General features: G+C 46.9%; 1 protein-coding gene across 37 annotated transcripts in view; it reads left to right on the forward strand.

Moving 5' to 3' along the window:
* Positions 1 to 18864, forward strand: part of Dscam1 (Down syndrome cell adhesion molecule 1) — a 69989-nt gene that overhangs the window by 32267 nt on the left and 18858 nt on the right. For 7 of the 37 annotated variants that reach the window (XM_070210120.1, XM_032436891.2, XM_032436879.2 and 4 more), the window contains exons 7-8: positions 7625 to 8469; positions 8529 to 8690. In XM_070210120.1, the coding sequence (XP_070066221.1) occupies positions 7625 to 8469; positions 8529 to 8690 (1007 nt within the window). Of the gene's footprint in view, positions 1 to 610; positions 735 to 844; positions 969 to 1519; positions 1644 to 1741; positions 1866 to 2592; positions 2714 to 2819; positions 2941 to 5030; positions 5155 to 5239; positions 5364 to 5692; positions 5817 to 6589; positions 6714 to 7624; positions 8470 to 8528; positions 8691 to 8840; positions 9147 to 9280; positions 9569 to 10417; positions 10709 to 10817; positions 11109 to 12099; positions 12391 to 12619; positions 12911 to 12991; positions 13283 to 13791; positions 14101 to 15070; positions 15587 to 15683; positions 15975 to 16037; positions 17160 to 18864 lie in introns of those variants that run through there. The other 30 variants (XM_015173898.3, XM_002049745.4, XM_032436889.2 and 27 more) reach the window with 19 other exon arrangements.

Raw genomic sequence — 18864 nt, forward strand, 5'->3', positions numbered from 1 at the left:
GTTACCCAATGCCGGCGTTTAGGTAATGCACAGTCGAGTACCTTTGAGCCGATGCAGTCTAAGTTTTTAGGATGTTCTGAACAGACGAACAATTTTCTTTTGAATATTTGCAGAACCAATTGGCTCAGTCGCGCCCAAAGTAGAAATTAAGGATAAAGCTGGCATATTTTTAGCCAGTTCTGAAAACTCTTTAGCCTTGCTCTGTCCCGCGCAGTCATACCCAATGCCCGCTTATAGGTAATGCCTTAGCTTTAAGAATCATGAGGTCTAGAAAAACTGGATGTCCATTGGCCTGTTGTAGCGCCCGATGTTTACCAGCCCAATATTAAGGCAGCTTCAGATTTGGGAGTAGCTTATATAAATGCCGTAATAACGTATCTTTGCAGAGCCTGTGGGCAGCGTAGCGCCCAAAGTAGAAATCAAAGATAAATTGGGCATTTTTCTGGCCAAATCCAACAAATCTATGGCTCTGTTATGTCCGGCTCAGTCCTATCCCATGCCAGCCTTTAGGTAAGGCCTTAAGCTAGTCTTTGGTCGCATATCGCCCATTTGCATTCAGGCTGTTATGTAGTTTCAGCGTATATTTAAGTAAAGTCAATATCGTTTACAGAGCCGATAGGCAGTGTTGCGCCTCGAGTAAATCGCAAGGATGAGTTCAATCATGATCGCATAAGCAGCACACAGGCTATAGCCATACAATGTCCTGCCCAATCGTATCCTGTGCCAGCCTATAGGTAAATCGAGTCGAGTATCCTTTGCCTTGCAGTTCTAGTTGTTAAGAGCTACTCCGTGTGTTTAGTCTGTGGTCCTTTACACGATTTTCATCTTGTACCTCCTCTTGCAGAGCCTGTGGGCAGCGTGGCACCACGTGTCAATAAGCAAGATGGTCTGACACGCGACAGTATTCGACTTGGCCAAACCGTTGCCATCTTTTGTCCCGCGCAGGCCTATCCAGTGCCCTTCTATAGGTAATTGTGCGTCCAAAGTTCTCCAATTATAGCTCAGGCATAGCAAAGTCTTCAAGCATCATTGACTACAAATTGTAATTAGCCATAAGCCTTCAGCTCCCATCCCACTCTCAGAGTCGCATGATTAAGCCCATTCATAACGGGCTGGTCAAACAATGACACGCAATAGTTGTGATGGCTTGAGTCCCGAAATTGTTTCCGCACCCCTCCCAAAAACTTGACAACAAATTTCTATGGCCCTTGCCGAACCCATTTAAGCAGTTTTCAAAGTTCGCAACTTGATCCTGTTTTGTTGTTGTTTAACTTTAATAAGTTGTTCAATTTAAGAGCCCGTTGGCAGCGTGCCGCCCAAAATTAGCATCGGGGAGCGACGCAAGGATGCCGAGGTGCCCTTGAAGGGAGATCTGAGCATCTTTTGTCCAGCACAGTCCTATCCAGTGCCAGCCTATAGGTAAGAAGGTGCCCAGGCCGGAAATAAAGGCAGTTTTCATTTAGTACATAGGAGTAGTATATTTTAATCACTAATCAAAATACGAAACTGGTTTTAATAGAACCCGTTGGCTCTGTTGGGCCCAAAATAAGTGTTGGTGAACGTCTCAAAGATGCGGCAGCCCAACTCGGCTCTACGTTTACGCTCTTTTGCCCAGCACAATCCTATCCAGTGCCGGCCTTTAGGTAAATGCCTGTTTTGGCTTCTTTATCTCCATAATATTCAGGCAGTTTTTCAATTTAATTTATAAATGACAACCAGCTTAACGTTTATGTTTTCTTAGAACCCGTTGGCAGCGTACCGCCTAAAATCAGTGTTGAAAATCGTCTCAAAAACGCCGAAGCTCATTTAGGCGGCAGCTTTACACTCTTTTGTCCTGGTCAGGCTTATCCAATGCCATTTTTTAGGTAAATCCATAGTTCAGGCAGTTAGTGCTTAAGACGTTTACCTTTCATCCTTAATGCTTATATTTCAATTCGATATCTTTAGAACCTGTAGGCACTGTGGGTCCACGGCTAACCTCAGGCGATAAGACTCGCAATGTGGATGTTTCTTTAACAGACAGCTTTACTCTGCTCTGTCCCGCTCAGGCCTATCCAGTGCCGTTTTTTAGGTAAAACTCAAACAAAACCAACTTCGACAGGCATTCAGGCAGTTTTCGATTAAACCCTATGTAGTTTTCTCATCATACGATCCCCTATAATTTTCAGAGCCCATTAGCGGCGCAGCTCCTCGGGTCGCCCTGATACAGAAAAACAATCTGGAATATGTTTCTGTGCAAGATACAGTGGCCATAGTTTGTCCAGCACAGGGTTATCCAGTGCCTGCTTTTAGGTAAGGTTACAGTCAAAGTACCCTTCTGCAGCTAATCAGGCAGATTTCAGTTTTTCTTTGGGTATTTATAAAATGTAAATGATTTTTTTCTTTAGAGCCCATTAGCAGCGCTGTGCCCAAAGTTGTTTCCCTGGCCAAATTTGATATGAAAACTTACGCTGGCTCAAGCACCTTGTCCCTACTGTGCCCTGCTCAAGGTTATCCAGTACCAGTCTATAGGTAAAAACTCATGCTCTAGTGCCCAACATTTCAGGTGGTTCAGGTTCTTAGTTCTATGTTAAGTTTGATGCAATTTTCCAGAGCCTGTCTCGAGCACTGCTCCAAAAGTGCCGCCACTTCAGTCACGTCCCTTAATTGTGGCTGGTCACTCCAGCATTTCCATATTGTGCCCAGCTCAGGGCTATCCAGCGCCAGGTTTTCGGTAAGCTTTTTTTTATTTGTCCAGCTCTTTTCACCAACATTCAGTCTATATTAAGCTTAGGTCAGGTTTTGTCCAAATCATAACATAATTTCGTTGGCATTTCCAGAGCCCATTGCCAGCAGCCCGCCGAAGATAAATGCACTGACGTATAAGCCCAACATTGTTCAATTCCATTCTGCTACTGCAATTCTTTGTCCCGCGCAAGGTTATCCAGCTCCTAGTTTTAGGTGCGTTCATATATACTAAGTGCGGTTGTTATTCTAAACCAACATCAGGCCAGAGATTATGTTTATTTTATTATTTTTCTCGAACAATTCACAGAACCCATTTCAAGCACAGCCCCACGAACACCAGCCCTTGTCCAGAAACCTCTCGAGCTGCATCAGAACTATTCGATATCATTGCTATGTCCAGCACAGGGTTATCCAGCGCCTAGCTTTCGGTAAGCCGAAACTGTCAGGCACCCAACATTCAGTTAGGTTGTAGTTTTTTGCCGTTGTACACGATTTCTCTTGACCATTTAGAGCCCGTGGGCGGTAAGGCACCCACCCTGCTGTCCAACGACATCAAACGCTCTTGGATCGAACGCATGCTGTCCACCAATTTGGCGCTTTTTTGTCCCGCTCAGGCTTATCCGGTGCCCGCATTCAGGTTAGAATAGTTAAGGAAAAACTGAGAGGAAGCAATTGCGATCAACCTTTGAGGGATTTCAGTCGATTTCTTTTCTGGTTTTTTTTTTTTGCAGAGCCAGTTTCAAGCACGGCACCGCGAATACCTTCGATAATGAGTAAACCCTATGAGCTGCAAAGAGGCACAGATATATCGCTGCTTTGCCCGGCTCAGGGTTATCCAGCGCCAATTTTTGGGTAAAATAATTGTCTGCTATGCCCTATGTCAACATTCAAAGGCTTCTGCTAGATAGTTCCTAAATTGATGTTCCCACACAGAACCCGTTTCGGCCAAGGGTCCCACTCTCTCCATTGACACGAAATGGTCTGGGATTGAGCGGCAGCGCGGCATAGACATTGTGCTGCTGTGCCCGGCGCAGGCATTTCCTGTTCCTATCAGCAGGTTAGTCAGAAACGCTCAACCCAATCGGGGCACAATGCGTGCCTTTATTTATGCATGAGGCGTGTGAACTTTAACCCCGAGCGAGGGGCCAAACGCTGCTTCATTCATAAAATGTGCACAAACACAGACATGCGTCAAATAGGCGCGCACACACTCATAAAAAGTAAGCTAAATAAACAAATCGTAGCCGGTGGCAGCGGGAGAAATCATAGAAAAGCACCGCAAAAGGCAATCAAATGCAGCTGCCGCCCCCCTTACCCATACACTTGTGTGTGTCGATGGCTTTGCGCTTGTGTGCGTGTTTGTGTTTGTAAACAACAGCTGATGCGACTTGTGTGCGCTCTCTCCCGCTCTCCCGCATTCTCTTTGCCAATGCGCATGCTCGTGATCCACACGAAATTTCCCAAACAATTACCCCTACATGCGCGCGCTGTTTGTTTGTGTGGATTGTGTGGACTGCATGCGTCTCGCTCGCACACCGGTTTATTGAATGAACGCACGTTTCTGGGTCAACTTTCGCTTGCTGTCTTTGGCTCGGCTCTTGCCCGCCCACCTGTTGCCGCACACACACACACAAGGTGCGCATGCCCCAACGGGGCGCGTTAGCTGTTGTTATTGTAGTCGGTATTTCGTTAACCTTAAGCTTAACATTGACCCCAATTAAATATGCATTGTGCGCGTCTGTTGTTGCCGGCTTTCCCTCTTCTTCTATTACTTTTCGAGTTTATGTCTGAAAAGTTCAGCGCCTTTGGGGGTTGCGTTAGCTTATGCCGTCTGTGTCAACAGGTCACGTGCAAAGTGCACGTACGTACAAATGAGGTCAAAGTTGAAGGGTTTTTTTTTTATGTCTGAAGTTAGCAAATTCATTATTTTTGCTGCTTGCGTGCGACTTTTGTCTGACTTTTTATACCACCGGCTTTTAGTGTCTTACAACACCTGTTGGGAATACTTGGCCACAATTTCACTTTTTCATTTTGAGTGAGGTGCAACGGTTAAAGGGCGCCAGTTGCATTCATTGAGATACTTTTCGCAAGCCACGCTTAAACTCTCTCAAATAATAACTCAATGTCAAATGTAGTTATTGCTCGAGATACCTGACATATAGCCCTTCAGGTGTTCTCACATTCAGTACAAATTTAATGTATTCATAACAATGACTAATGCCCAATGCTCAAGCCAAAGCAGACGAAAGTTCTGCACAGATGATATGGTTTAATTGTTAAATTTATAAGCTTTATTTTCTTAGAGCCTATTGGTTCAAAGGCGCCGGCTGTGCCCACGGGCGTGCAGACATTCCAGCAACATGTTCCATTGGGCTTCAGCTTTGCGATGCTCTGCCAGGCTCAGGCATTTCCAGTGCCTGTTTTTAGGTAATCCGAGCACTAACCCAACATTCAGTCAGTTACTTCCTCCTATTCTTAACACATAATAACGACTTGTCTGATATATCTGAAGAACCTGTTGGCTTCAAGGCGCCCAGTTTTCCCAGCGTTGCCTCAACTTTTACCATACATGCTCCCCAGCATAACAGCTTGGCTTTGACCTGTGAAGGTCAGGCATATCCGGTGCCAGTATTTAGGTAATTGCAGCAAAAAACTCATCATAAAACTGTTGTCTTAGTCGGGGACTTGGAACAACGCTTGTCAAATGGTTCTATTGGGAGCACTTTAATCATGGCATTGCTTATTTTTATTTTAGAGCCTGTTGGCGCAAAGGCACCCACATTTTCGAGCGACTCCAAGGGCAGCATATTTGAGCGTTCCATTAATGCTAGTTTTGCCCTGTTGTGCCAGGCGCAAGCCTTTCCCGTGCCCATCATTAGGCAAGTTTAACGAGTTATCTTTACTATCAGGCAGTTTTCTTTTGTATTTGAGGAACAAATATATTTATCATGCCATAACTTTGCAGAACCCATTGGCTCTAGGGCTCCCACGTTTTCGACGGACTACAACTCTTTTTCCTATGCTCGCGCCGTGGGTCAAAGTTTCGCCTTGCTGTGTCAGGCTCAGGCATATCCAGTACCCGCCATGAGGTAGACTCAAGTCAATGTTTGCTTTAAAGTAATTCAGGCAGTTTTCGCATTCTATTTAGCGTCTATTTATGTTTATCAATGTCATTTACAGAACCCATTGGGGCTAGAGCGCCAACCTTTTCAACTGATTCCAATTCGTTCTCATATACCCGAGGCGTGGGTCAAAGCTTTGCGCTGCTTTGTCAGGCTCAAGCGTATCCTGTGCCTGCCATGAGGTACTAGTCTCAGTATTTAGCACTTCTCGAAACTATCAGGCAGTTTTCAATAGTCAACCTATTTTAGTCCATATCCTGACCGCATAAATTTCGCAATTTCCAGAACCTGTCGGCGCGAAGGCTCCAACATTTGCAAGCGCTTCAAAAATCTCCTCTCTTCTCGGTCCTAGCTCAAGCGATATTGTCTTGCTCTGCCAGGCCCAGGCATATCCGGTGCCGTTTATTAGGTAAAAGTTAAGACAGTTTTCGATTAATCCCACAATTATTAGCACTGCCAGCTGGCTTTCTGTTTGAATCCGTATTCCGGAAATAATCGTTTACTTTGGCCGTGTATTTTTAGAACCTGTCAGCGCCAAAGGCCCCACTTTTGCAACCGATATGAAAAGCTATACATTTGTGCGTCAATATGGGCAAAGTTTCGCACTTCTTTGTCCGGCTCAGGCGTATCCTGTTCCCCTGATAAGGTAGCCTTAACATAGCTCTAAGTATTCATCAACCAGTTCAGCCAGTTTTAGACTATTATCTTGTAGCCCATTAACTTTTTATAATCTCTTGTAGAGCCCATTGGGGCAAGGGTGCCCAGTTTCTCTGGCGAATCGAAAAGCTTTACATTTGTCAAGGAGATCTCGACCAGCTTTGCCTTACTCTGTCAGGCTCAAGCGTTTCCCGTACCCATCATACGGTTAGTTTTATAGTATATCAGATCTGGCAGTTTTCAATTAGTATTCCATAATCCTGATCGACTGTCAATGATGCTTTGCAGAGCCTGTGGGCAGTGTGGCACCTAAAATTTCCGGTGGTCGTTTACAGGAAATAACGATAGCAGCTGCCAACGATTTGGCCATTTTGTGCCTAGGTCAATCCTATCCAACACCAGCATTTAGGTAATATTTGTAGAGTCTCGACGATATTCAGGCAGTTTTTGTGGTTATTTCTGCCATTAAGCCAGATGTGATCTATTTCAGAGCCCATTGGTAGCGTAGCGCCCACTATATCGGGTGATCGTTTGCAGGAGCTAACCCGCAGGACGGGTTCTAGCTTTTCCATATTATGCCAGGGACAAGCATATCCCATGCCCGCTTTTAGGTACTCATCCCTCCATTCGAATGCTTTAGACTTATAGTTCAGGCAGTTTATAGAAATTTCGCAGTAACATTTTGGACTTGTCAACTTTGCAGAGCCCATTGGCCATGTTAAGCCGCGCATTGCTGTCAAGAGCATAGAAATCAATGAGGTTCCCTTGAGTGAAACATTTGTAGGCCATTGTCCGGGGCAAGGCTATCCAGTGCCCATTTATAGGTAGATGATTATTTCGTAGGGCGTTTGTCTATCTGTCAGGAACTTTTCCCCCAATCCCTAAAGTGGCGCACAGAACAAGCAAATGTTCCGAGCACAACTCACCGCAAAGGTAAGTATTTTCGGTACATTTGACAGGGTCAAAATTCATGTAAGTATCTCAGTTCAAGCTCCAAGCTGTGGATGTTGTGCGCTTCCCTAAAGCTCTGTGTGACGTTTGCTCGTTTTGTGCCCGCTCTCCCGCTGCCAACTTGAAGCGCTTGAATCGCATCCACTAATATGCGCCTCTCGTTTCAGATGGTACAAATTCATTGAAGGAACCACCCGTAAACAGGCTGTGGTGCTGAACGATCGCGTCAAACAGGTTTCGGGCACACTCATCATCAAGGACGCCGTTGTCGAGGATTCGGGCAAATATTTGTGTGTTGTGAACAATTCGGTGGGTGGCGAAAGCGTTGAGACTGTTCTGACCGTGACTGCGCCACTTTCGGCTAAGATCGATCCTCCCACACAAACTATTGACTTTGGACGTCCCGCCGTGTTCACCTGCCAGTACACCGGCAATCCGATTAAGACCGTTAGCTGGATGAAGGACGGCAAGGCCATTGGACACAGTGAGCCAGTTCTGCGCATCGAATCGGTCAAGAAAGAGGACAAGGGCATGTATCAATGCTTTGTGCGCAACGATCAGGAATCCGCCGAGGCTAGCGCCGAGCTAAAACTTGGCGGCCGCTTCGATCCGCCCGTCATCCGCCAGGCTTTCCAAGAAGAGACCATGGAGCCAGGTCCAAGTGTATTCCTAAAGTGCGTAGCTGGTGGCAATCCCACACCCGAGATCTCCTGGGAATTGGATGGCAAGAAGATTGCCAACAACGACAGATATCAAGTGGGCCAATATGTCACTGTCAATGGCGATGTGGTCTCCTATTTGAATATTACCTCCGTACATGCCAACGATGGTGGCCTCTACAAATGCATTGCCAAATCCAAAGTGGGCGTGGCTGAGCACTCCGCCAAACTAAATGTCTACGGCTTACCCTACATTCGTCAGATGGAGAAGAAGGCTATTGTTGCTGGCGAGACCCTAATAGTCACATGCCCCGTGGCGGGTTACCCCATTGATTCCATTGTCTGGGAGCGCGGTAAGTGACGAGATGGCGTTTTCAATATATATCGGTTATTAACACACATATTTGCTCAGATAATCGCCCTCTGCCCATCAACCGCAAGCAGAAGGTCTTCCCTAATGGCACACTTATTATTGAGAACGTGGAGCGCAATTCGGATCAGGCAACGTACACGTGTGTGGCAAAGAATCAGGAGGGTTATTCGGCTCGTGGTTCACTGGAGGTGCAAGTCATGGGTAAGTTAAGAATTTTGATTACTGCGCCAACTTCTCTCAAGGAAGTTGCGCGCCAGCCTATCTTCTTGGGCGGGTTGAATTTTCAGAATCGCGAAACCCTGCAACGCTGGTCGCTCTTTTCACTTGAATAAATTATTCGTCAAACTTTAGTGCCGCCACAAATAGTGCCCTTTGACTTTGCCGAGGAGGCCATCAATATGAACGATATGGTGTCGGCCACCTGCACGGTCAACAAGGGTGATACACCGCTCGAAGTGTATTGGACTACAGCACCGGAACCGAAGCTCGGCGTGGCGCGTCTCATGTCGAACGATGGCATATTGATTACCAAGACAACGCAGCGCATCAGCATGCTGAGCATTGAGTCGGTCCATGCCCGCCACAGAGCCAACTATACCTGCGTGGCTCGCAATGCTGCCGGCATTGTCTATCACACGGCAGAGCTGCGTGTCAATGGTGATGCTTCTCTCTCTTCCACTCTCTCTCTCTCCCTCTCTCTCTCGATCCGCTTAGTAGTTGTGCATTGTTCTAGACCGATTGTTACGAGTAGTCTAACGTTATGATTTGTTAAACCCTCCAACCAATCCAAGTACTGCCTCAGATAGTGCCCTTTGAGTTCGGTGAGGAGAGCGTCAATGAGCTGGACATGGTGTCCGCCTCCTGCACAGTCAACAAGGGCGATCTGCCCATCGATGTGGCTTGGACCAAGAACGGCGGTCGTGTCTATACCAACGATGGCATTGTGGTCACCAAAACCAGCACACGCATGAGCGTACTAAGCATTGAATCCGTACGAGCTCGCCACGCGGGCAACTACTCCTGCGTGGCCACCAACAATGCGGGCGAGAGCAGACATTGGGCCATCCTGGCCGTCAATGGTTAAGAGTTTTATTAGTTCGCTTGTTCACGTTTAGCAACTTTAGCGTTTCATTTGCTTTGATTTTGTTCTTCCCAAAACCCAATCAGTCTTGCCTCAGATAGTGCCCTTTGACTTTGGCGATGAAAGCATCAATGAGCTGGACATGGTATCAGTTTCGTGTACTGTCAACAAGGGCGACCTGCCCGTGGATATATACTGGACCAAGAACGGAGGACGCCTCTATACCAACGATGGCCTGCTGGTCAACAGAAACAGCCAGCGACTGAGTGTCCTTAGCATCGAATCCGTGCGAGCTCGCCACGCGGGCAACTATTCCTGCGTGGCCACCAATAACGCCGGGGCCACCAGGCAATCGGCCATGCTGGCGGTCAATGGTTAATCCTTTAGTCTCACGTTGCTTACATTCTACTTTCGTTGCTTTTGTTTGCTTTTACTTGATCAAAAATCCCAACCACCCATACAGTTCTGCCCCAAGTGATGCCCTTTGACTTTGGGGAGGAGAGCATCAATGAATTGGACATGGTCTCAGCCTACTGCACAGTCAACAAGGGCGATCTGCCACTAGACATTGCTTGGACCAAGAACGGCGGGCGGGTCTTCACCAACGATGGCGTTGTTGTCACCCGCAACAGCCAGCGCATCAGCGTCCTAAGCATTGAATCCGTGCGAGCTCGCCACGCGGGCAACTACTCCTGTGTAGCCACAAACATTGCCGGAGAAACCAGGCAGTCTGCATTGCTGGCAGTCAATGGTTAAGCTTTAGTTCTGCTTGCAGTAGCTCCAGTTTAATCTTTACTTTATGTTCAGTTCTGTCCCCCAACCCGATCCGCTATTATTTATTTGTCAGTGCCACCATCAATTGCACCCTTCTCGTTCGGCGACGATCCCGTAAACACTGGCGAAAATGCTGGCGTTCAGTGCATGGTGCAAAAGGGCGATGTACCCATAACCATCAAATGGACACTCAACTCGCGACCCATTATCAACGGCGAAGAGGGCATTACCATACTGAAGCTATCACCAAAGACTAGTGTCCTCAATATAGCCGCCGTTGAGCAGTACCATCGGGGCATATTCAAGTGCATAGCCGAGAATGTGGCAGGATCTAGCTATACCACATCCGAACTGAAAGTCAATGGTATATGGCAGCATATTGTGATCCTATAACTGATATCGGCTGTTAGCTTTATAAATTAGTTAACCCCTTTTAAGTTCTTCATTTATAATTTGATACATTATTCACACAGTGCCACCTCATGTCCTGCCCTTTAGCTTCGGCAGTGAGGTCTTCAACATGGGTGACGTTTTGGGTATTAATTGTGTCGTGCTAAAGGGCGATTTGCCTTTGGAAATATATTGGAGTCTGAATAATGAGACCATTGAATCGGGACAGGATGGCTTTACTGTCATGCAGCTCAACAGTCGTACCAGTTATCTCAGTGTGGATACCCTCGAGGCCAAGCATCGTGGGGCTTACAGCTGCATCGCCCAGAATCAGGCGGGTCGGGCTATATATGCCGCTGATTTGCAAGTTAATGGTGGGTCGTTCAATAGCTTCAAAGTATTCTTTTCTCCCAGCCGCCTGCTTCTATTGCTTTCCTACTTATTAACAACATTCTGGTTTATTCGGTGGTACTGAGCCAAACCGTGTGTGCTGAATAGGGCTAACCTAGTCGAAGTCGAAGTGGAGAAACTATAAACATATTTTTTTTTTAAACTCAGTTGCACCACAGATAAGTTCGTTTTCCTTTGGGGATGAGCCACTAAATCGCGGTGAGGTGGCCAGTGTTACTTGTGTGGTGCCGAAGGGCGACTTGCCCCTGGATATATACTGGACTCTAAATTCGGCTCTGATAGTCAATGGTGAGCTCGGGTTCACCATTGTGCGACTCAACAAGCGCACCAGTTCGTTGAACGTGGACTCCTTGGAGGCCGCTCATCGGGGAAGTTATAAGTGCATAGCCAACAATTCGGCTGGCTATGCTGAATATGTTGCCATATTAGAAGTGAATGGTTCGTCATGTTGATAGAAATTGATTTAAGTTATAGTTTATTATTGGCTGTTTTTATTTGATACTCAACTCTTTTGTTGTCCCGACCCCCATCAAAAAAGTGCCCCCACAAATACAACCATTTGACTTTGGCATCGAGCCCGCCAACACGGGCGAAATAGCTGGTATATTTTGTATGGTGCCAAAGGGTGATTTGCCCATGGAAATGCGCTGGACCCTGAACTCTGCTCCCATTATAACGGGCGAGCATGGCTTCTCCTTGTCGCGCCTGAACCCACGCACCAGCTCGCTGAGCATTGACGCCCTGGAGGCTCGACATCGCGGACTGTACAAATGCATAGCCACAAACAAGGCGGGCAGCGCCGAATATAGCGCTGAATTACATGTGAATGGTTTGTGCGGAAGTTGTGGGACTTATTGGGATCATAACGCACCTAGCTCATATACATTTTGATTATTTTATGTTGTTCGATTTGTTTGATTTGTCTGAACTAACCCCACAAATAACCCCTTCAAGTGCCGCCGCAAGTGCTGCCCTTTAGTTTTGGCGAGGCGGCAGCCGACGTGGGCGACATCGCCAGCGCGAATTGTGTGGTGCCCAAGGGGGATTCACCCTTGGATATACGCTGGTCCCTAAACTCAGCGCCCATCATTAATGGCGAGAACGGCTTTAACTTAGTGCGCTGGAATCAGCGAACGAGCATGCTGAATATCGATTCGCTGAATGCGTTCCATCGCGGTGTTTACAGGTGCACGGCCAGCAATGAGGCTGGAAGCAGCGAATCTGTTGCTGAATTGCAAGTCAATGGTTTGTTTGCGCAGATAAAATACTAAATTAGTCAACATACCAAACTATGCTTAAGTAGCTAGCACTTAATTTTAACTGCTGAGTTCGAAATTTCTGGTTGGAGCCATGAATTTACTTGAAGCTTTCTAAAAAGCATTTAAGACTGTTGAATAGCCATGCATTGTTGTTGTGTTTTTTGTAGTTATCGAGCTGTTTTGTCTAGTTTCGAGCTTTTCTATATTTCGCCCAGTTCCGCCTCAAATAATGCCCTTTGTGTTTGGTGATGAGCCCTCCAACTACGGAGACAGCACCGCCGTCCAGTGCATGGTGTTCAAGGGGGATACACCGCTGCAGCTGCACTGGACCCTGAATGGACAGCCCATAACGAACGAGAATGTGGGCATACGAATTATAAAAATGTCACCGAAACTGAGTTCATTGAGCATCGACTCCATCAATGGTCATCATCGCGGGCTCTTTAAATGCATTGCCAGCAATGCGGCGGGCAGCGCTGAGCAAACAGCCGAACTAGTTGTTAATGGTTCGAACTATATTTAACGTTCTGATTCGTAGTTTAAGTTTTTGGTTTATACCTTGACACTTTGATCCCCACATCCCACAGTACCCCCGCAAATTAGACCCTTCGACTTTGGCGATGAGGCATCCAACTCTGGCGAGACCATGGGCATACAATGCACCGTCATCAAGGGGGATCTGCCCATTGAGATCAGCTGGTCGCTGAACAATCAGGCGCTTACAAGTGGTGACTGGGACGTGGTTATTGGTCGCATGTCCAGCAAATCGAGCACACTTAATATTGATTATATAGCTGCCGAGCATCGGGGCATCTACACCTGTCGAGCTCGTAATCAAGCTGGCGAAAGCAGCTACAGTGCCGAGCTGAAAGTCAACGGTGACCCTGTGCACATTCTATTAGACAAAAATTATTAAAATTTCTTTTCTTGGTTTTTTTTTGTAATTCCGTTTGTTTTGCCATGTCCACTCCCAATCCTGACCCAACTCCTCTGGCAGTGCTGCCCAGCATACATCCATTTAGTTTTGACGCCGACGCCAATGAGGGCGACAGCGTGCAGTTGACCTGCCATGTGGCCAAGGGCGATCTGCCGTTGAGAATACGCTGGACCCACAACGGTTTGCCTCTGTTCCCACATCTGGGCGTGATGGCCAGCAAAATAGGCGAACGCATTAGCCTTCTGACCGTCGAGACCGTCAAGGCGCTGCACTCGGGCAACTACAGCTGCGTGGCGAGCAACTCAGCAGGGAACAACAGCTACGCCGCGGAGTTGTTTGTTAATGGTGCATCTAACATTTATGCAGCATTTTAGGATATTTTATTTGTACAATCGTTTTGGTTCGTAACTCCCGCCTAACACTTTACACTCTCTCATACATTGAACCCAGTGCTGCCGCAGATAGTGCCATTTCCATACGAGGATGTGATCAATACCGGCGACTCCATTGACTTGTTTTGCCAAATTCAAAAAGGAGATCGTCCCATAAAGGTGCACTGGAGCTTTGAGCGCAGTGCCAGCGACAGCGATGCCAGCGACAGCGATATGCTCCAGCCGCAAATGCGCACCAATCGCATCAGCAGCAAGACCAGCATGTTGTCCATACAGAGCGCTAGTCCAGCCCATACGGGCACCTATACATGCATCGCCAGCAATGCGGCGGGCACGACCAGATACGGCGTGAACCTGACTGTCAATGGTATTCTTCGCTTCGTTTCGATTCGATTAATGGGGTAGTCTAGTGTCACCTTCGGGAGTTGGTTGTGGTTACGTTTAACGAGCTAACTTCGTTGCCTAACAGACCCTGTTTGAATTGATACTAATCCAGCTAATCCAGCGTAATGGAAATACTTACATCTATCTACATACATACTTCTTAACCTGCCTATCTACAACTTTGCTAACAATGACTCCAACTGCTCTTAAGTGTCGCCCAAGATCGCACCCTTCGACTTTGGCGAGGAGCCACTGAACTACGGGGAGCCCGCCTCGGTGCAATGCACCATTCTTGGCGGGGATCTGCCCATTAATGTTACCTGGCTTCTAAACAATGCCACCATTGATAGCTACCATGACATTTCCTTCTCTCGCATTGGCAAACGGATCAATGTGCTGTCCATCGAGTCGGTGGCCGCTCACCATGCCGGCCTCTACTCCTGTCATGCCCAGAACAAGGCAGGCTTGACAGCCCACTCGGCGCGTCTGATTGTGAATGGTTTGTCAGCCGACAGAATGAGCATCTACTTAACTTAATTGATTTGCCTGATTTGCATTTATGTTTTTGGTTTAATTTTGTTGAATTCCCACACATGTCCAGTGCCTCCCAAGATAACACCCTTCTCCTTTGGCACGGAGCCCATGAATTTCGGTGAGCCTGTATCGGTGCATTGCACCATCTCGGGCGGCGATTTGCCCGTTTCGGTCATCTGGACATTGAATCGCCATCCGCTACTGCCGGAACTGGAGATATTCACAGAAAAACGTGGCCAGCGCATACACAACCTAATGATCGATGCCATTGAGGCGAAGCACGCGGGCAATTATACGTGCATTGCCAGCAATTCAGCGGGTCGTGCTGAGCATTCAGCTGAGCTCATTGTCAACGGTGCGTGGCCATAAAATTCATAGAGCTACGAGTATAAAAACGCCTATTTGGAGACTCTTTCTATACCCTTGCAGTGTCGCAGTTTCGCAGCTGCAAGGGTATACCCTTCGCTTCGGTGCACCGAGGAATCAAACTGTAGTTGTTCTAATTGCTATCCTTTCATGTCCCCTTACTTACATACTATATTCTGCAGTGTTGTGTGTTGTTGTTATATGTGTCGTATTTATCAGAGAATCAAGCTCTCTTTTGATCTAATCGCAAATGATACGTTATATGAGAAACTCCTATATAGCTGTAGCCCGCATAAGCCCGTTCTCATTTGGGGATGAATCTATGAGCTATGGCGAATTTGTGAATGTACAGTGCACTATATCGGGCGGTGATTTGCCCGTAAACATTACCTGGACGCTAAATGGCAAGCCCTTTGAGGATTACCTAGAAATACTGACAACCAAGCGAGGCAAACGCATCAACGAGCTGACCATCGAGGCGGTCTCGGCCAAGCATGCGGGCAACTATTCCTGCATAGCCGAGAATCGAGCGGGTCGTGTTAACCACACGGCCGAACTAAAAGTGAACGGTTAATACACTGCGTTACTTGAACTTGTAGAATAATTATTTTGGTTTTATTTTATTTAATCCTGACCCCACCTTTGTTACTCAATCTTCATCTTAAGTTGCGCCCAAAATTGCCCCATTCAACTTTGGGGAGGATCCCTCAAACTTTGGCGAGTCGGCGAGCGTGCAGTGTCTGGTCACTTCGGGCGACTTTCCTGTTAGTTTCGCTTGGCTCTTCAATGGACGCGAAATCAGTGAGAATGTCTACGACGTGTCGATGGTAAAATTAGGCAAGAAAATCAGCGCACTCTCCATTGACTTTGTGCGCGATCATCACGCGGGCAACTACACCTGCGTGGCCGTCAATAGGGCCACTTCAGTGAACTACACCGCCGAGCTGGTGGTGAATGGTACAGAAAGCCTTTCTACTGTCAACTGAATTATTTTCTGTTTTTTTTTTTTCTACTTCTTATTTTGTTGCCCATTACCCGAACCAACCCTTCCAAATCAAGTACCCCCCAAGATTGCACCTTTTGACTTTGGCGATCATGCCATAAACTTTGAGGAGTCGGTGTCGGTTAATTGTCTCATCTACTTGGGCGACCTGCCCATGGATATCACTTGGCTTTTTAACGGTGCGCACATTCAAGCCTACACAGGCGTGTCCATAGTCAAGGGAGGCAAGAAGGCGAGCATCCTCACCATAGATTCGGTGCATGCGGGTCATGCAGGCAACTACACTTGCAAAGCGCGCAACGATGCGGACTCGGCGGAATACACGGCCGAGTTGATTGTGAATGGTATACGCAGTAATATATGTGTGGGCATCAATTGCATGATCTATGATTTTTCTTTGACTTTTGCTATGATTTTCGTTCCGTAACACACACGATTCTACCCACAGCTCCGCCCAAAATAGCGCCATTTGATTTCGGCGGAGCACCGGCTAACTTTGAGGATTCGGTCTCTGTCAATTGCTTGGTGACCTCAGGTGACTTGCCCATTGAAATTGAATGGTTGTTCGAGGGCTTACCGGTCAACTACGCTGCCGGTATTTCGGTGCTCAAAGGTGGCAAGCGTACAAGCCTCCTGACTATCGACTCGGTGCATGCAGGACATGCGGGCAACTACAGCTGCAAGGCGAAGAATAAGGCCGCCAGCAGCGAATTCTCAGCAGCCCTCATTGTCAATGGTTGGCAAGAGCATGACATCTATTATATCTAAATCTTTTATAAGACATCCGTTTGATTTACGACTTAATTTTTACTATTGTTGGATATCCCTTTATCCTTTCTGCTGCTCCCAAGTACCACCCAAAATAACACCCTTTAGCTTCGGCGAAGAGCCCGCAAATGTTGAGGACTCTGTCTCGGTGACATGTTTGATCTCGAGCGGGGACTTACCCATCGACATCGAATGGTTGTTCAATCACTACGGCATCAGTTCGTACTCGGGCATAATGGTCATGAAAGGCGGCAAGCGGAACAGCGTCCTGAGCATCGACAATGTGCATGCCAGCCATGTGGGAAATTACACTTGTCGTGCCAGGAACCAGGCTGCAGCCGTCAATTATACAACCGAACTGATAGTGAATGGTACTAAACTACGGAGACCTATTTTTAATTTATGTTTTTTACTACTATTCCGTTGAAAATATCTTTTTGTTATAACGCACATTTGAATTATTTTGGTAACCAAAGCACCGCCCAAAATCTCGCCCTTTACTTTCGGAGAGGAGCCTACAAATGTTGAGGATTCTGTGTCGGTAACGTGCCTGATCTCCAGCGGCGACTTACCGATCGATATCGAATGGTTTTTCAATGACTATGGCATCAGCTCGTACTCGGGCATAAACGTAGTGAAGGGCGGCAAGCGTAACAGTATGTTGAGCATTGATAATGTCCAGGCTCGACATGCCGGAAAATATAGCTGCAGGGCTAAAAATCACGCGGCCGCAGTTAATTATACTACAGAGTTGATTGTGAATGGTATATTGGAATATTAAGTGGAAATTCATTTTGATATTTGTATTCAGTTTGGTTTGATTTGGTTAAAACTCCTTGCCCCCGACACATTCTTACGACACACCCGACTCTTTGCTTAAAGTACCGCCCAAGATAACGCCCTTTGATTTCGGAGAGGAGCCCACTAATGTGGAGGACTCCGTGTCCGTAACGTGTCTCATCTCCAGTGGCGACCTGCCCATTGAAATTGAGTGGTTATTCAACGACTACAGCATCAGCTCCTATTCGGGCATAACTGTTGTCAAGGGCGGCAAGCGCAGCAGTGTCCTGGGTATCGACAATGTACAGGCCCGCCACGCTGGGACGTACAGTTGCCGGGCCAAGAATCATGCGGCTGCCGTTAATTATACAGCTGAGCTCACTGTGAATGGTATTCGCATAGTTGATAATGAAAATATATTGCATATAGATTTGATTTCTTATTTAAGCCTGATTAACATTTTGTTTTGTTGATATTGATATTACCCTGAAGTCCCTCCCAAAATCACGCCCTTTAACTTTGGGGAGGAACCCACAAACGTCGAAGATTCCGTATCGGTCACTTGTCTAATCTCTAGCGGGGACCTACCGATCGATATTGAATGGTTATTCAATGACTACGGCATCAGCTCGTATTCTGGCGTTACGGTCATGAAGGGCGGCAAACGGACGAGCATGTTGACCATAGACAATGTAAGTGCTCGTCATGCTGGCAAGTACAGCTGCCTGGCCAGGAATCATGCGGCTGCCGTCAATCATACAACAGAGTTGATAGTGAATGGTATATCAAAGGTGTTAGCCTTAATTTAGGAAATAAAACGTACAATTTCAATTTTAGTTTTATCCTAAGTTCTCCTCAAAACCCCAGACTTATTTTTAATATATTTACATTCATGAAATTCCTCTAGTTCCTCCCAAATTAGCGCCCTTTGATTTCGGCGATGAGCCAGCTAACTTTGAGGACTCGGTTTCTGTTAATTGCTTGGTTTCCTCTGGTGACCTGCCCATCGATATCGAGTGGCTATTTAACGGCCAGCCCATAAGCTTTGCCTCGGGTATTGCGGTCCTACGCGGGGGCAAGAGAACCAGCGTCTTGACCATAGACTCTGTACATGCGGGTCATGCGGGCAACTACAGTTGCAAGGCAAAGAATAGGGCGGCCAGCAGCGAATATTCGGCTGCCCTAATTGTGAATGGTTGTTATATAATTGAATCTTTTGTCCGTGACTTGCTGTATTTTTGATTTTGTTTCTAATGTTATCCACGCAACCTGACCTTATCCCATAAGTTCCACCCA

The sequence above is a fragment of the Drosophila virilis genome, chromosome 5 (genome assembly GCF_030788295.1).
Source record: "Drosophila virilis strain 15010-1051.87 chromosome 5, Dvir_AGI_RSII-ME, whole genome shotgun sequence".
Lineage (NCBI taxonomy): Eukaryota > Metazoa > Arthropoda > Insecta > Diptera > Drosophilidae > Drosophila > Drosophila virilis.